This window comes from Perissodus microlepis, chromosome 1, assembly GCF_051167445.1.
Source record: "Perissodus microlepis isolate ML-2025 ecotype Zambia chromosome 1, ASM5116744v1, whole genome shotgun sequence".
Lineage (NCBI taxonomy): Eukaryota > Metazoa > Chordata > Actinopteri > Cichliformes > Cichlidae > Perissodus > Perissodus microlepis.
In genome coordinates, this window is record NC_140461.1 from 18282392 (window position 1) to 18300866 (window position 18475).

Here is an 18475-nt window from a genome sequence, read left to right on the forward strand (position 1 = left end):
TGGAGGTCACTGTGGGACGGGAGTGGACCGGTAGGGAGGCGAGGACAGGTGTAGTCGCCCGGCAGGGTTAAACATGGACCGGAGGACGTTGCGATGCTAGGGGGACAGCAGCGCGCCCTGTTGTTGTTGTGGCTGCCACCCTGCGCTCCTCCGACATCGCTCGCTTCGAGCCCGGACTGCCGGTCAGTACTGGCGCCTGTGGAGCGGAACTACGAGCCGCTGTCAAACACGGGCCAACACATGAATATAAATAAAGGCAAGAGTAAACAGGCAACCTGACAGCTGCAAAACAACTAGCTAGTCCCTCCGGTGTGCTCCGCCTGCCCCGCACGTTATGATTGCTCTACATGTGCATGGTGAGTAGTAGCTGTCTGGCAGGCGCATGCGCATTGAGAGGCTCAGCATTAAAAACAAAATGTAAGCAGAAGACATCACTGACCGTGCCAGACTGCATTTATATAAACACACTCCTGCTTTATATGTGTGCTAGTTTCATCATTATTATTATAGCATTATAGTCTTTATTAACAGTAGCAGTTGTAATAGGGTAGTAGTATTATTAAAAACAAGAATTATAACAAATCCTCTACAGATTTTATTTTGTAAATGACTTTGAACCTTGATATACAGAAAGGTAACAAAAAACATAGTTACTTTTCAGTTCAAAGACAGAGATAAAATACAAAGCCATATTTAATATTCCTTTTTGTTTAATATAACAGTAAAACATGGAAAACTAGAAATAAAATGGACAATAAATAAGAAAGATTAAAAAGTGAACAAAACAGCTGTCTAAAACTGACTTGAAGCTAACTCTGGTACTTCTCCTAAAGTGCCCTGGAGAAAAGGTGTTGAAAGGTGTTAAAAACCTGAAGTTGTGACAACTCATTTCTGTGTTCCAGTTTTGATGTGGGGACAGCAAGGAGTGACTGTTCAGCTCATCTGAGAGACCTTTGTGTATTTGTACAAAGTATGCCAAGTCAGAGGAAGCCAAGCCACTTAAAACTTTAAAAGCAAACAATAAAATTTAAAATGGACAGACAACCAATGTGAAGAAGCACAAACAGGGGTAATGTGCTTATGTTTGCTTGTCCTTGTCAGTAGACGAAGAGCAGCATTCTGGACCATTCGTAAGTGTGATATTGAGACCTGATTAATACCGACATAAAGTGCATTACAATAATCAAGGCGAGTGCTCACAAACTCATATAAAACTCTGAGTCACAAAAGGTGATAAAAGGTTTAACTGTAGAGAGCTGCTGCTGCAAAAAGCTTGTCAGGTTAATTTGTCATCCCCACACTGTATCCCTGATCTAAAATAAGTCCATGTGATTTACATTTCTATGTTATTATTATAATGAATAGAGATGGCACGATATCACTTTTTTATGTCCGATACTGATACCGATATCATAAATTTGGATATCTGCCGATACCGATATAAATCCGATATAGCATATTTTATGATCAATAAAACATTTTTTTTAAATATCTTGTTGCATTTTGTATAAGTTCATACTCAAGTTTATAAAAAAAACAAAACAAAACTAAAGCTATTCTGTTATACCTGTATGCAAAAAATACACTGCACCCAAAATATTTCATAGTTCAGCAATACTGATCAGTCTAATAAACTTAAACCTACACCATTCTCCCTATTCTGGTATTTTAAAGAGTACTTAGTGGAAATATAAAGCAACCTAACTACACTGAACAAAAATATAAATGCAACACTTTTGTTTTTGGTCCCATTTTTCATGAGCTGAACTCAAACATCTGAAAAATTTTCTACATACACAAAAACCCATGACTCTCAAATATTGTTCACAAATCTGTCTACATCTGTGTTAGTGAGCATTTCTCCTTTGCCGAGATAATCCATCCCACCTCACAGGTGTGGCATATCAAGGGGCTGATTAGACAGCATGAATATTGCACAGGCGTGCCTTAGACTGCCCACAATAACAGGCCACCCTGAAATTTTCATCAAACAGCACAATGCCACAGATGTCGCAACCTTTGAGGGAGCGTGCAATTGGCATGCTGACTGCAGGACTGTCTACCAGAGCTGTTGCCTGTGAAATGAATGTTAATTTCTCTACCATAAGCCGTCTCCAAAGGTGTTTCAGAGAATTTGGCAGTACATCCAACCAGCCTCACAACTGCAGACCACATGTAACCACACCAGCCCAGGACCTTCACATCCAGCATGTTCACCTCCAGGATCGCCTGAGACCAGCCACCCGGACAGCTGCAGCAACAATCGGTTGGCATAACCAAAGAATTTCAGCACAAACTGTCAGAAACCGTCTCAGGGAAGCTCATCTGCATGCTCGTCATCCTCATCGGGGTCTGGACCTGACTGCAGTTCGTCGTTGTAGCCGACTTGAGTGGGCAAACGCTCACATTCGATGGCGTTTGGCACATTTAAGAGGCGTTCTGTTCACAGTCCCAGTTTTCACTGTTTAGGGCAGATGGCAGACAGCGTGTGTGGCATCGTGCGGGTGAGCGGTTTGCTGATGTCAACGTTGTGGATCGAGTGGCCCATGGTGGCGGTGGGGTTCTGGTATGGGCAGGCGTATGTTATGGACAACGAACACAAGTGCATTTTATTGATGGCATTTTGAATGCACAGAGGTACCGTGATGAGATCCTGAGGCCCATTGTTGTGCCATTCATCCACAACCATCACCTCATGTTGCAGCATGATAATGCACAGCCCCATATTGCAAGGATCTGTACACAATTCCTGGAAGCTGAAAACATCCCAGTTCTTGCATGGCCAGCATATTCACCAGACATGTCACCCATTGAGCATGTTTGGGATGCTCTGGATCGGCATATACGACAGCGTGTTCCAGTTCCTGCCAATATTAAGCAACTTCTCACAGCTATTGAAGAGGAGTGGACCAACATTCCACAGGCCACAATCAACAACCTGACTGGTTTTCTGCCCCTCCACCCCTCCATAAAGCAAAACTGTGCACATTTCAGAGTGGCCTTTTATTGTGGGCAGTCTAAGGCACACCTGTACAATATTCATGCTGTCTAATCAGCCCCTTGATATGCCACACCTGTGAGGTGGGATGGATTATCTCGGTAAAGGAGAAGTGCTCACTAACACAGATGTAGACAGATATGAGAACAATATTTGAGTCATGGGTCTTTTGTGTATGTAGAAAATTTTTCAGATGTTTGAGTTTAGCTCATGAAAAATGGGACCAAAAACAAAAGTGTTGCATTTATATTTTTGTTCAGTGTAATAGGGTTGCCAATTCACAGCAAAAAGAAAAAAGTAGGGAACCAGCCTCCACCCTCCACCTCATAATGCTTAATTGACGTAATCAACTTTAATTTAATGCACGTGTGTTTATAAAAAAACAAAACAAAAAAACCCCAAAACACAGAAATCAATTATTTTTCTACAATAATTAAATAGATTCAACTTCTTTCTTCAACAGAAATGCAGACTGCACAGACGGTACCTTCCCAAAAGAAAAAGTACTATACTAGTTTATATATTAGACTTAATAGTTCCTATATACAGTAATGGATTTCTATACATTTTACATCAGATGAATACTTTGGTTGTAAGATTCAGATAATTATTTGTTAAAAGCTAGACATGACAATTAGAAAGAAAAGTATGTCTTTGTGCCCCCCCTTTCCCTGTCAATGCCCTACCTGGCCCCCTGGCAAAACATTGCTAGACCCGCCCCTGCACAGTTACCAGCCGTCAGCTACGTAGAAAACGATCCTGGTGTAGAAAGTACTATTAAATAAATTCTAACAACAGCTTATCAAGCTTAAACGTGCTGCTGTTGTTTATCCACTGGTTTCCTCTTTCTGGTGCAAAGTGGGCGATAAACAAACAAGAGAGACGGGAGTCGCGACAGAAAAGCCGATCAGCCGATCATTGATCAATTTCATGATTGAAGTAGCAACAGGAGAGGGAGGGAGAGAGAGGCAGTCGCTCCATATATCGGTTGTTAAGCTTAATGTGGGAATGCTTTACAAACATTCAGAGAACTTACGCACTTGCTTTACTTCTCTCTGGGATCACTTTCTCTGAGATGAAATGCCAGTTTGGTAGCGAGGCTCCGAATGCTCAACCAGACCGCTGACAGGTCTCGCACGCCACAGCCGCTCTATCACGTGATGCATACTGCTCCTACGTGCTAAGGTTAGGAGCTGGGTTATGCCATTTTGCAAGTTTTGTGAGGTGCTTTTGTGATATTTAATGGATCGGATTACAATTTTTATTTCTCTCCTATATCTGATCCAGTAATTTAGGTCAGTATCAGACCGATACCGATACAAAATATTGGATTGGTCCATGTCTAATTATTATTTAGCTGCTGGATTATGTAACAGGTGAGATAGTCTTTCATGTTCTTGCCTAAACCTATCTGAATAACTACACAGTTACTGATGTATCTATATTATTTTTCATTTTAATTGTTATTGGGACATGAAAACATCATATTGTGGAGGTATGTAAAGACGACAGGAGAGGTCTCAATATGTCTCACTCCAACTTCTTTATTAATGGCTTCACAACAACTCCACATACAAAAAGCGCCAAACCTCCACCCCAACACTTCCCTTAACCGTGAGTGTGAGTGGAGCCACCTGGCGTAGGGAGTGGAGCCACTCCCTACGCCAGGGGGACTGCCTCCGGCCACTGGGTGGTGCGGTCGACAATAGTCAAAAGGTGCGTAAAACCTTGTGACTGCGGCAGGGGACCCACCAGATCAACATGCACATGATCGAAACATTTGCCAGGGATGAGGAACTGCTCCAGTGGTGCCTTGGTGTGTTTATGAACCTTCGCACGCTGTCATGGAATGCACGCCACTGTCCATTCACTCACCGATTTGTAAAGGCCTGGCCAAACAAACTTAGAGCTGACCAGTTTAACAGAGGCCGATGAGATAAAGCATGTACCGAGTCAAAAACGTGACGATGCCATGAAATGGGAACTACCGGGCGAGAGCGGCCGATGGAAACGTCACAGACCAGGAGAGGACCACCGTCCTGCACGGGTCTGTCCTCCAGCATGAGGCCCGTCTGCACAGATTTAAGCGCGAGGATGTCTGGGTCATCGCTCTGATCGGCAGCCATGGCGGAGTAGTCTATGCCGACAACCAGCGCTCGGGACAAACAGTCAGCCACATGATCGGACTTACCAGCCAGGTGCTGAATGTCCGTGGTAAACTGAGAAATGGCTGCCAACTGGCGCTGCTGGCACGCACTCCATGGGTCAGAAACTTTGGACTTTGCAAATGTCAAGGGTTTGTGGTCCACGTACGTGGTAAAGTGACGACCCTCGAGGAAAAAACGGAAATGACGGGTCGCCAGGTGGAGAGCTAGTAGCTCCCTGTCAAAAACGCTGTAATTGCACTCGCTGTCTCGTAGCATACAGCTGAAAAAGGTGAACAGATGCCAGACACCTGAGATTCGCTTTTCCAGCACCCACCGCTATGTCCGACGCATCAGTGGTCAACATAATCTGCACCGACGGGGATGGGTGGGTCAACAGGGCAGCATTAGCTAACGCCGACTTAGCATCAGAAAACGCTTGGATGCGTTCCGGAAACCAGTCAACAGAGTCATTATCCTTCTTACCTTTCAATGCCCCGCAAAGGGGGTGCAGCAGAAGCGCTGCTCTGAGGAGAAAATGGTTGTAAAAATTCACCATCCCCAAAAATTCCTGCAGTGCCTTAACAGATGTGGGACACGTTAAGTCTGAAACAGCTCGGACTTTGTCAGGCAACGGAACCGCGCCCTCGGCGGAAATACGGTGCCCCAGGAAGTCAAGAATCGGCAACTCAAACTGGCATTTAGACGGATTAATGATCAGTCCATGCTCCGCCAAACGCTGAAAAACCTGACACAGATGGAACATGTGCTGCTCCTCCGAGCTGCTGGCCAACAGTATATCATCGAGATATACAAAAACAAAGGGCAGCTCGCGCAAGACCGAGTCCATTAACCGCTGGAAGGTTTGGGCGGCACCTTTCAGGCTGAAAGGCATGCGCAGAAACTCGAAAAGGCTGAAAGGTGTAATGACAGCAGTTTTAGGGATATCCGCAGCGTGCATGGGAACCTGGTGATATACCCCGTACCAAATCAATCTTCAAAAAAAAATCGAGGTCCCCGCAAGATGGGCGGAAAAATCTTGGATGTGGGGAATGGGATAACGATCGTTCTCTGTGACATTATTGAAATGGCGGAAATCCCCACAAGGTCGCCACCGGCCATCAGATTTGGGCACCATGTGTAACGGGGAAGCCCAGACACTATTTGAACGCTGCATGATGCCCAGGCGCTCCATGGTGGCAAACTCCTCCCGAGCAACAGCCAGTTTGGCAGGGTTGAGACAGCACGCGCACGCGCGAACACCGGGGACCCTACTGTAGTTATATAATGCTCCACCCTGTGTTTCGTCACAGTGCTCGAGAAAGTGGGGACAGTCAGTGAGGGAAACTCAGAAAGCAAACACTTGTTGCCAGTGGTTGCGGCCGCTACAGAGCGCCCATTTCCCTGGGTCTTATAACTGCAAGGCGGCAGACAGCACCGTGCCTTTGCTCCAAAACGCTGATGATAAAAACACAGCCCTTTTCTGCGGTGCCGCCGTGCAGCGATCCCAGCCACCATCGACGAGTTGGAGGGCCTCTGGAGTATCGGTGGTGTGGCAAGAGAAGCCGCTAGTGAGTCCGGAACAATTGCCTGGACACCAAAGCTCCTGGTAGCCAGGAGGATGCGATCCGCCTCTTTCGGGAGGGAACGGTAATCCTTCAAGGCCAATAATGGGGAGTTGGCAAGGCCAGCGCACACTGGAGCCGGCAGCTGTCGGAGGAAGAGGTGGATGAAGAGGAATCCTCCATCATCCATGCCCAGTTAGGACAGCGTGCTCTCCATCAGCTTGAGAGCGGTACCATCGCCCAGGCCCGTGAGAGAGAAAAGTTTTTCGGCCCGCTCAGCGTCAGAGAGGGAGTAATGCCGCAGCAGCAGCGCCTTGGGGGCGGTGTATTTGGCTTGGGTGGGGGGGGGCCCGGAGGAGAGTCATCACACGGCGGGTGGACAGCGGATCAAGCGAGACCACTACATGGTGGTATTTCGTATCGTCAGCTGAAACTCAACAAAGAGCAAACTGAGCTTCTACGTGCACGAACCATGAAGGAGGGTTGTGAAGCCAGAAATCTGGCAGCTTAAGCGCCACAGAAAACACAGCCAAAGGCGGAGGTGAAAGTCCGGTGGCAGCCGATGCTCCCAGGGCGGAGCTGGCTTCGTCTTCAAACCTTGTTCGCCACAGGGGTCACCAATGTGGTGAACGACAGGAGAGGTCTCAATATGTCTCACTCCAACTTCTTTATTAATGGCTTCACAACAACTCCACATACAAAAAGCGCCAAACCTCCACCCCAACACTTCCCTTAACCGTGGGTGTGAGTGGAGCCACCTGGTGGTTCGCCACAATATATATAATTACATGCAGTGTCTGCATGATAAAAATGTCTTTGTCCTAAAATGATGTGTTTTTTTTTTTCCATGTACATATTTACTGTTGAGGAGTTGTTGTTTTTCTTCTATAATGTCTCTGGTTTTATCAGCTGGTCTAAAATCATGTGCATATAATTTATTTTGTACATAGGCTACAGCTGGAGTTAAGTAGCAACAAAAGACACTCTCCCAAGAGTACCTGGCTGCAGCCACTGGGGAGCGCCATATTGCGACCTCCACAGTAACTGGAAACAGATGACTTCAGTTACGTTGCACAAGAAATGTTGTTTTTGTGATATGTCCCATATTTTCTTAATACTTTTAGCTAAATTTTTTATCCATAAATGTAAGTTTACTATTAAAATACCATATTTCTGTTATTTTCTTAAGGATGTGGAATTGTTTTTGTGTGTATTTATTAGGGGTGCAACAATACTCGTATTGATATTGAACCGTTGGATACAGTGCTTTCGGTTCGGTATGCATATGTATCGAACAATACAAAATGTTTTATTTATTTTATCAACTTTTCTTCTGACAATGCTGTCTGTGTTGAGCGCTCAGTGGATCTGCGTTCGACTACTCCGCCTAGGCTGCACTGTCAAGTGCAGATCCACTGAGCGCAGCGCAAGCTAGCAAGACAGAAGCTAAGCTCGTTGCAACATGGCAACTGCCTTAACGCTACCCGAAATTGAACCTCCCCCACCCTCATTCAGATCTGGCATTTGGAACTACCTTGGTTTTCATGTGAAGCATGACCCTGCGATCTGCGGTAGCTCGTTAACGGAGATTTGTCGCGTTATGGCATTAATGTCATTTTAACGAAATTAACGCTGACAGCACTAGTGGGAACACAACGAATATGACTGCACATTTACGCCGACATCATCCTAGTGCAAAGACAAGTGGAAGCAGACAAAAACAACAAGCACGCATGTTACAAACTTTACTCGAGTCATTTAGACAGCCGTTAGCACATGATTCTCCTTATGGGGACCTGATATGTTTAATATGCTGCTGAGAATATAGCCCAGAAGAAGCGTATAGTATAGCTTTTATTTTGGAAAGAGCCATTTCTCTGTAATAAACTCTCTTTTCCAAAGATGAGTGATTTCTCGATCAGATGGATTTTTTTCTTTTAATTATTTTCTTGTTTCAGCAACATTAAATTTAAAAACTGCTCTTTTGAGTTAAAATATATATTTATAATTTTAATAAATGACAAATTAAAAAGGCATGAACATTTTTTTGTATCGAAAAAATATCGAAACCCTGACACCAAAGTATCAAACCGAACCGTGAATTTTGTGTATCATTGCACCCCTAGTGTTTGTATAACTATTTTATTTTTTACCCCTGTTTATTTGTATTCATGTTCTATTCTCTTGTATACTTCATCTGTTTGTATGTTTTATACTCATTGTTTGTTCAATAAAGTTTTTGTTTGAATAAAACGTATCCTGTATTGCAATATTTTGGAAAAGGTTTTAAAAATATAGAATCTACTTAAAATAGATAAGAACAATCGACTTTGAGAGCGAAAACTAAATTGTGTTTTCGTTACTATTGATGCTGCTGAGAAATAAAGTGTTTTTCCAATCCTGTTTTTAAAAAATCACTATCCCTTCAGCTTTTTTGTGGCAAAAAGTGTCAGTTTCTGCATAACAGGGGCGCTGGAGCCTATCCCAGCTGTCATTAACATCACATTGATTATTATGCATTGTTATTTTTGTGCAAGGAGAGCAAAATAGACAAAACTCCCTCTCAGCTTGTTTGTTGCCAAAAATGGCCACCTTTTGTTTACGTTCACAAAATGCTATAAAATTTATATATATTAAAACATTTTTCTACTTTGACCAACTTGAGTCTTTAAATTAGCACCAGTCCTTGTCACCAAAACCAGACGTTTATCTAAATTCATTTTTTATCCTTTAAATGCCAGGGAGATTATATATTACCAGTAACCTTTCAGAAAAAAGGGGATAAAGGTCTAATTTTTTCACCATATAATTGATGAAACTTTCTATTTTTTTCAGTTGAGCATCAGGGACAAGGCTGTCTTGCAATTGTTGAGGTCACTAGTGTGCGCCCCATTTCTTCCAGGATCACTCTTCATTTGTAGGTTTTAGAGGACTCCTACTACTGTGAAGTGGTTTTCATGGGACAAAGGCATTGTATCCCAAGACATCTGGGAGATTGTAGAAATGAGCAGCAATGCCCTTCTTGCCATCTTTCTAGAAAAACAAGTGATCTGGAAGCTGTTAGGCTTACTTACAGCAGTAGCACTTTCTGCACCTGCATAAAGGACACATTTACTAGCAGTGTTTGTTGCTGTATGTGCTACAGCTGCAGCTTTGAATTATTATTTTTTTGAAAGTTAATATTTTGGCTATGGTATCTTGTTATGAAATGTACAAGACTAAAAGTGTTTTTAGCATGTGCTTCAAAGCTAAGTTTGACTGGGAAACTCAAAGCTCAATAACCTGCATCAACAGAAGTTCACTGCAGCCTGTGTAATATTTGATGCGTCATAATGTATTCCAGTGTATCTTGCAAATACATATTTGCACTGTAATGTCATGTACAAACACAAACTATTAGATCCTTAAGATCAAACCTGTGTCATTCTATTGGTCCATTGCAGTGTAGTAAGCCATCAAAAGCCCCTATTTGAAACTAAGAATATTACATGAAATTGGTTGTTTGGCCAAAAATGGGTAAATGATGAAATTGCATGATTTAGCACTGTCAATAACAAGGAATTTTAAAATGTCATAATAATGGGTTTCGGGTGGCCAAAAGTTTCCATGATCGAGGCAAGAGGAACAATGTTCAGCGTATATATTTTTGATGAATTTAAGAAGCTGAAAATTATTAAAGCTAAAAAAAATCTAGACCCTTTCATTACATTGGCATAAACACAGCAAAAATGGTCAACAAAAAAAAAGAGAAAGAAGTGGCCACAAATGGCCAGGATAGAGACCCGAGGGTTAATGCGTAAAATGTATACAAATATTATTAATTACAGGGTAATACATTACTGTTAATAGCAACTGTAAGCTTTTTATTTTGAAGTTACAAGTATAAACAATGCTGTTACATTTACACTGTAATTGTTTTTACTATTGAACTATTGATTCTTAAATCAATGCAGTGAAATACATCAGCCCAATCATTGCAAACTTAGAAATCGGATGTCCTTGCAGACCCATAACTCCATCTTGTACATCCGATTTCGACTGAAGCTGTGCAGAATGACTTTTGAGTTAGGTGTGGTTGGTGGCTATCTAACCTATCAGTTCTGTCTTCAAGGGAAGCATCTGGGCCAAAATATTGCTTCTACATACTTAGTTATTACAAAGACGCGGACCGTATTCTGTCATTCAACTCTCTGATGTAATCACATTGAGTCTGCATGAAATAAAATGTTAACATATGACTAGGTTTCCTTTATTTGAATTAAAAGGAATATTAAGTGTGAGTAAATGTTTTTTTATATAACAAATAACCCTTTTTAAAACATTCTTTTTAGTATTTTAGCAGAACGTCGATAAACAATGACTTGCTTTAATCGTTTAAAAATCTCCGTAATTGTGTTTCATGGGTTGCCGTACGGTGCCCGCGGTGTACCAGCTGTTGCTATGCAACCATTAACGCGTCGTTTCGGTCTGCGACACGATGGCGGCAAGAAGTGCTGATAAAAAGGTCCAGCCCTTCATTTCGCAGGTTTGTAACATTACTTTTTCATGTTACTGTCTCTCAGACCATTAAGCTGAGCTTTTCAGTTGTGCCTAACCAAAATGTTTTACTAACTGAAGTAACTATGGCAACCGTTTCTGCTTCCGCCAACAAGAGCACTGACAAAGCAAAAAAAAAAAAAAAAAATCCACACGCACAAAAAATACACACAAAAAAACAAAACAAAAAACACCAAAACATAACATCACTCATTCTTACTGTTGCACATCAAAGTTACAAAAAAGAGCCTTATAATATGGCATAGCCATGTTCTAGTGAACTGGATAACCTCTGATAGTGATAATATAAAATAATGCAGCACTTATAAAAAGAAATTAGAACAGCTAAGTACAGAACAAAGCAGGTAAACTAGCAAAAACACGTACAAAAGGTGGAAAATAGTTAAATAGAAAAAAGTAGAGTAAAAGAGCTTAAAGAGTATAAATCTAACAAATAAATGCTGGTATTGTGGTATCAGGTGGAATGTGAAATTTTGTATGGGTGCTTGTTTGTGCCACTGAAAAACAAAACATTATTTCGACTCACTAACTGAAACTTCTGAGAAAATAACTCAAAACTGAGAAAATAGCTTGAAATTTGAGTTATGTTAAAATAATAAGTCAAAGGAAAACTTTTTTTCATAGCTGTTGTTAACTCTCCTGTTATGTCATTGTTTGTTGATGTTTAGGTCAAGAAACGTCCATCCTCTACCAGTAAGGCTGAAAGGTCCAAAAGACTTGAAATAAGGGCACAGTCAAAATCTGCTTCTGGTCAGGCAAAGAAGCACACAGATGAACTTTTAGCCAAAGAAGAAGAGTATAAGTAGGAGTTGTTCTCACACCTGCTTGCTTTATTTTTGTATATAGTAATTGCACTAACCCTTCTGATAATTTTAACATTGCATTTTAGTCTAAGTTGCTCATTTCTGTCAGAATAAGTTATATGTGGACTATTTCTTGCACTTGTTTAGTCAGTAGTTCTTTAGGACACTGACCAGTACTGGTTACCTATAATAATAAAAAGTAACTCCAGATAGAGTGACCCACTTGTATCACCAACAATCCTGCAGCACTAAATTTCAACTTGTTGAAAGTTGTTTATATAAATCTGCTTATTCATTATTTTATTTCCAACAGACTCCTTAATGCAGAGCTGGAAGCCAAAACAGCAGATTTAGTTAGACAGGCTGAGCAACTTATGGTAAGTTATTAACAGGTTTGCATTCAGTAATTGGAAGAAAAAAATTTGTGAGTGCAGTAGCACTAAAAAAGTCAGATGAAAGAAGTTAAGAAGGGAGCATGCTTACTTTAAAGTCAAAATTCTGTGTTTATTTTAGAGAGAACAAAGTGAAGTTCTTTCAAAGCCTTTATCCAATGTCCTGCTCACAGACACTGAAGAAGAAGAGATGTCCAGGTAAAAGGTTTGATTTCCTTATCTCCGATCATTCGGATATATCATTTTAGCAAAACCACCTTGAAAAGAAAGATTTTTTTTATATTCATGTACATTTGCATCTCTCTGTTTAACTTTTCACTTGCAGGATAACAAAGACTCACACATGTGCTGTGCAGCAGCCTGGTGTGAAGGTCTGTATCTCATGCATTTTGCTCAGCAGTTTGTATTATCGTTGTGGACGTTTTCAGCTCTGTTCAGTTTTATTTCTCTTAGCAGAAGTTGAAAACAAGGTGTTTTAAATTGGTATTTAAAGAAGAAAAAAGGCCCAGTACTATTAAAGAGAAACCCCATCAATCAGATGATCTCATATGAACAGCACTTGTCTACTGTGGTAAGGGAAAACTCCCTTTTAACAGGAATAGACCTCACGGAGGAGCAGCCAGTGGGGAGTGAAGAAAACTGCTCGGGCATCTTAGAAAACGCCCCTCAACCAAAGCTCTTAACAGCTTAGCATAGGGAGGCTTCAGGGTCACGTGAGACAGCCGAATTAGCTTTATTCAAACGTAAAGTTTTAAGGCTAATCTCAAAAGTAGAGAGACTGTCAGCTGGACTCAAACTGGGAGCTGGTTCCACATAAGAGGGGCCTGATAACTAAAAGCTCTGCCTCCCATTCCACTTTTTTTTTCTCTTTTCTTTTTTTTTATACCTTGGAAACAACAAGTAAGCAATCTGTGAGCGAAGTGTACGGTGGCCCTGAGAGGTCAAACACACAGTAACTTCATGGATGAACAAGTAAAGAACAGCAGCAGAAGTGATAAGATAACAGTAAAAAGCTGACAGCAAACATCGATGGACAGCATTATATGAATCTTGTTTAAACCCCACGACACAAAACATAATCCTCCATTTCTTTGAAGTATGTCTCAGTGCAATCCTCCAGATGTTTTGGTTTCCAGCACTTCTGCAGCTGTTCCATTACTTTATCGTCTCTTCAGAAACACTTCTTTTGTGAATTTGCTTTTTTAGCTTTTGTGGCTCATTTTTCTATTTGCTGGTGTTTTCTTAAGTTGCAGTGTTTTTGACCTCTCAGGGTCACTTTAGAAGTGTCCCGTTGGGGTAACAAAGTGCTGTAAGTTCTTTAAGGTCACTTCAGTACTTTTGTGTAATTCTTTTAGGAGGCGACCAAAAGAATTGTTGCATCAAGATCACAAAATATGCTGAGTGGAAAACAAGTGAAAGATCCCCACTTTAAAACTGGGTGAGTTTTATTTGTATATAATTTCTAAATCCATTTCAAGCCTTTCTGCTCATAAATCTTTTGTGAGATTTATTCTCCAGGAGGAATCACAGTTTACAGGTTTTCACGAAATTGTGCTTGATTGTTTCAGGAGCTCAGAGGATGATTTTGAAGCTGTAGAAGATTCTGCTAATTCATTCTTGGCAAAGACAATTCACAGCATGGAGGAGAAAATGAACAATGCTGTAGTTCATGAAAATGCTGTGGATGAAATACCTAACTTTGGAGACAATGTAGGATCAGGTAATGCTTATTTCACTTGAAAAATAATAAACCACATTTTTATTCAGTGGGAACAATGACTAAATAACATGTCAGATGATTTTTGCCCCTTGAGAATCCCAAATGAAGGCCAAACTGGAGCTTTGAGATTAATTAATTCATGTGATAAGTTTCATATGCTTATATAGATTTTTTCACAAGCATATAAATCTGATTGTTGTCTCTTAAGGAGTTTCAGAAGCTCAAATACGAGTCCTGAAGGCAAAACTCCGGATTATGCAAGAGGAACTGGACCAGATCTCATGTGAATATTACAAGAAGGTAATGTAAATATTTATATATATAACTATAAACAGAAATGTTGCTGATGATGCCTTACATTAGAGAAAAAAAAGTTACTTTGGTAAAATATATAGGGTTATTTGTCCTGATCCTTAGATCTTTCAACACAGCATGGATGTATTATTGTATCTGGATTGTTTTTTTCTACTGCTCAGACTGAAGTGTCTGAACTTATGTCTCTGCAGGACGATGAAAACACAAAGCTTAGCGCAAAGATTAAGGAGCTGGAGGAGGATCGAGCCCGGCTGCAGAAGACCGTGAGCATTCAGCAGACACAAATCGAGAAGTACCGAGCTTTAGCCGCAGAGTCCAACAAAAAATGTGATGGACTTCAACTGGAAGTGTCTGGTTTGAGCAAGGTGTGTGTCGCCAACAGCTCAGAGCAAATTACTACTGCAACAATTTCTTTAAAACAAGCAGTAAAACTGGACAGCGTAATTCATCTGAGCTGCTGTTGTGTGTCACCCGTTTTTGTGCTCTGTGTAGGAGATAGAAAATCTGAATAGATCCCACAAACAAGCAGCAGCTGTCCACAGCACAGTGGAGGTCCGCCTGAACCGAGCTCTAGAGGAGGTGGAGAGGCTGAAGACTCAATTGAACAAAATGAAACAGGAGAAAAAGGTAACAGCATTAAAACAAAGATTCCTGTATAAACATGTCTGTGTTTTCTATGTTTGTCTTTATATCAGAAATATACACTGGTCAAAGAAATTAAAGGAATACTTTTTAATCAGAGTACAGCATCAAGTCAGTTAAACTCGTGGGATATTGATATGGTCAGTTAAGTAGCAGAGGGGGTTGTTAATCAGTTTCAGCTGCTTTGGTGTTAATAAAATTAACAGCAGATGCACTAGAAAGGGAACAATGAGACAACCGCCCAAGACAGCAATAGTTTTACAGGTGGAGGCTGCTGACATTTTTTACCTCTTCATCTTATCTGAGGGCTCTGCTCTGAGTCTGCATAATAAAGGGAGGATTTGTATGAATTCAATTCAATATAAAACAACTCTCTTACCAATTTGCTTTGTGTACAGGTCTATGGAGTGACAGTGGTGATTTTCCAGTGTCTGTACTGAATAACGCTACTTTAACCTTCATCTTGTGATAGCTTCTGTAACTATCTCTAAAGTTAACAGGTCAGTTTTGACCCGTGTCTTAAATCAGCCAAAGAAAATAGCCTCAGAACGGTGTTTAATCATCCAGTTTGTTTGTTGCCTATCAGTTACCTTGTTAGGCTACCTTATGTCTGAAAATATTGGTTTTAATTTTTTTGGCATGGCCTTTCAGGTCCTCTCCACAGCATACCTTTTGTTTCTATTTAAAAAATAAAATTGAACCTCAAGAGAATTTAGAAAAAAAAAAGGTTATGTTACCTACTATTACTGAGAAGTATTATTACCTATAGTAACACTTTTATATGGAAAGGAACAAAACCTTCTTTAGCTGTCACCTGTGGCCCTGGGTTGAACCTCAGTGGAAGGAGCTGCACCCATCTCTCCTATACATCCTTGATGGGAGTAAGTATATCAGATGTTGCTCTAGTATGTCTGCTGTAAAATCTAAGGACTAAAAAGGTCTGAAGCAACATTGTTGCCTGAAAAATAGTTCTGCCTGTTGATGCTTGGTCTCGCTGCTTCATCTGTACGCTGCAGCAAGAAGGGCACCATTATAAGCATTCAGGTATTCCTCATCACTGTCATTCCAAATGTCACCGTGGACTTTTTTTCCTTCAAGGGCTGTGATAGCCATGATGACTTTTTTTAGTGACAATGGCATGAACAAATCAAAACACGAGCAGGTTCGCACCTGTGACCTCCTCATCAGATCTGTCTTTGTCCTCTGGTTGATAATCTATATTATCCTCCTTCTCAGAAAGAGGGGCATCCATATTGCTGTGCTGTTTTATGTCCTCAAAGAAATTATCCAGAGCTTTGCTTTTTATAACTCTTCTTAATTTTGCATGCCATTTGCATGCTGCAAACTGGTGATGTGTACTCTGCAAGTCACCAACTACACTGAGTTGGTCTTATATGACTGTACATTTCTATCTGGATGACCATTTCAATGACGCAGTAGGTATAACAAGGGCTGTTTGTTCAGGGTAAGAGACAAACAGGAAAAGAGAGAAGCCCCTAACATCTCTCTGACAGTAATTGAGATCACAGTGTTTATGATTTTAGTTTTGGGTCTAATTATTGTTTTATAGTCTTATATTATAACTGGGTCAAAACCACACAAAAGTCAGAATTTTCCCCAGTCCTTTTTATAATTTAGTGAAATTGATTTTTTTTGTTTTGCTTTGTTTAAATAAATTCCCAACAAAGTCAAACAGCCTTGTTGTGATAAACACATTCAAAATGCACTTTTATGCATTTAAAATCTAAAAATTGGTCTGTGCTGACCACAACAAAAGAATAAGGTTAAGTGCTTAATGATTTGGTGGACTGCTTCTATGTGGTCAAGAGATTGAAATAATGTTGTGCATGTTTCTCATCTGATCTGCTTTTTGACAAATGGTTCTTTAACTTCTTTAATAACTGAGCCTTTTTTTCAAGTTTGATAAGCAAAGGCTCCACCCTAAAATGGGTGAATTAGATTGAAAACTCTGATTATGCACTCTGTATTATTCTTAGAAAGATTGCTTTCTTAGGTTGCTTTTGAAGGTAACACTGTAATGTTTATCCAGTTGAATTGAGGTTTGCAAATGTGAAAAGGGTTGATTACATTTGGAAATAGATATTTCATTAATATTAATTACAAGGCACTGCATGCGTGACATTATGATCGGGAGCTGAGCCCCCCTAAAAGTTCAAACCTCTGCTTCAATATCTATAATCAAATAAAATGGAATATATATATAATGTGTATGTAGGATATATAATGATTTTTGTTTTTTTGAGTGGTCATGTTGGGTCCGCCTGGATCAAAAATGCCAGGACCGATTTTTTTTTCCAGTCCAGTCCTATTAAAAAGCAGACTTCCATTGCAGGTATAAACACAACCATCAAAATAAAACATTTGTTTAAAATACAGAGGTTTCAAACCGATAACAAAAACAAAATTCCAATATGTAATCATTAAATCTTGTTATAGAGACACAACAGCCACAAAGTGTCTTATATTTATTTGTATATCAGCTATTCTAATTAAAGAGGCATAGCAGGAAAACTTTTATAGACATGAATTCATAGGTGTAGTTAAAGATGCAGAGAAAAAATATGAGTTAAGGTAATGCTATTATGTCCCTCACACCAACATCTTATTTTGAAGATCTTTCACATGTACATAGAACTGAATTTTAAGCTGCACACTAAAATATCTGCTCTGACAACTTCAGATTGCACAAACAAGGTGAGGTCCTGCTGAGCCTGCACTAATTTCTGCTTTTTGCCTTCTTTTATAAATAAGGACAAAATAACTGAGGAACATCAGAGTAAAGAAAATCTGCTGGCTGAAAACAAAATGCTAAAAAAGCAGAAAGCCGAACTCATCATGGCCTTCAAGAAACAACTGAAGCTAATCGACATTCTCAAAAGGCAAAAGGTACGAGTCATCATGTTACTCTGTTAGTGGATACTGTGCTTAGTTTTTAATCTTAAGGGTTTTTTTTGTGTGTGCAGATGCATTTTGAAGCTGCTAAGCTGCTGAGCTTCACAGAAGAAGAATTCATGAAGGCTCTAGACTGGGGGAAGTAATAACCACTGAATGTCTCCACTTCTATTTTTTAAAAGCTAAAAAGCTTAACAGTGGTCACTGTTATTTTAGGATACTTCTTTGTGTTGTAGGCCTCAGTTGTCTCTCAGAACATTGTCAGAAAAAATGATAAATAGATTTGGTTTGTCTCTTCAGTTAAACATTGGCAGACTGAGTTGCCACGTCTGTTTGGAATGATGTTAACTCAGTGCCTGTCAGCACCTCTTAATAAAAATATGTCCCTGAATCGGTCCCTTGTATCTCTACTTCTGTAACTCTACA

General features: G+C 40.4%; 1 protein-coding gene and 1 pseudogene across 2 annotated transcripts; one reads left to right on the plus strand and one right to left on the minus strand.

The window, feature by feature from the left end:
* The first annotated feature begins 266 nt into the window (after positions 1 to 266).
* Positions 267 to 18440, plus strand: tex9 (testis expressed 9). Of its 2 annotated transcripts, none has more exons than XM_084933254.1 (12): positions 267 to 356; positions 11933 to 12066; positions 12381 to 12444; positions 12581 to 12657; positions 12785 to 12830; positions 13815 to 13897; positions 14028 to 14179; positions 14388 to 14479; positions 14686 to 14859; positions 14987 to 15121; positions 17909 to 18043; positions 18121 to 18440. In XM_084933254.1, exons 1-12 carry the CDS (start codon positions 348 to 350, stop codon positions 18193 to 18195), a joined length of 1176 nt encoding a protein of 391 aa, XP_084789380.1. In that variant the 5' UTR covers positions 267 to 347; the 3' UTR covers positions 18196 to 18440. The 2 variants fall into 2 exon arrangements, with proteins under 2 accessions (XP_084789380.1, XP_084789371.1); XM_084933245.1 differs by lacking the exon at positions 267 to 356 and adding an exon at positions 11102 to 11232.
* On the minus strand, positions 587 to 2980 carry LOC146393704 (uncharacterized; annotated as a pseudogene).
* Positions 18441 to 18475: the final 35 nt, after the last annotated feature.

Bases quoted from the DNA above. Each gene is read 5' to 3' on its own strand.
- tex9 (XM_084933245.1), top strand. From the start codon at position 11,185: ATGGCGGCAAGAAGTGCTGATAAAAAGGTCCAGCCCTTCATTTCGCAG. The intron at 12,658-12,784 runs GTAAAAGGTTTG...TTTCACTTGCAG, and splicing joins GAAGAAGAAGAGATGTCCAG to GATAACAAAGACTCACACAT. The intron at 14,860-14,986 runs GTGTGTGTCGCC...TGCTCTGTGTAG, and splicing joins AAGTGTCTGGTTTGAGCAAG to GAGATAGAAAATCTGAATAG.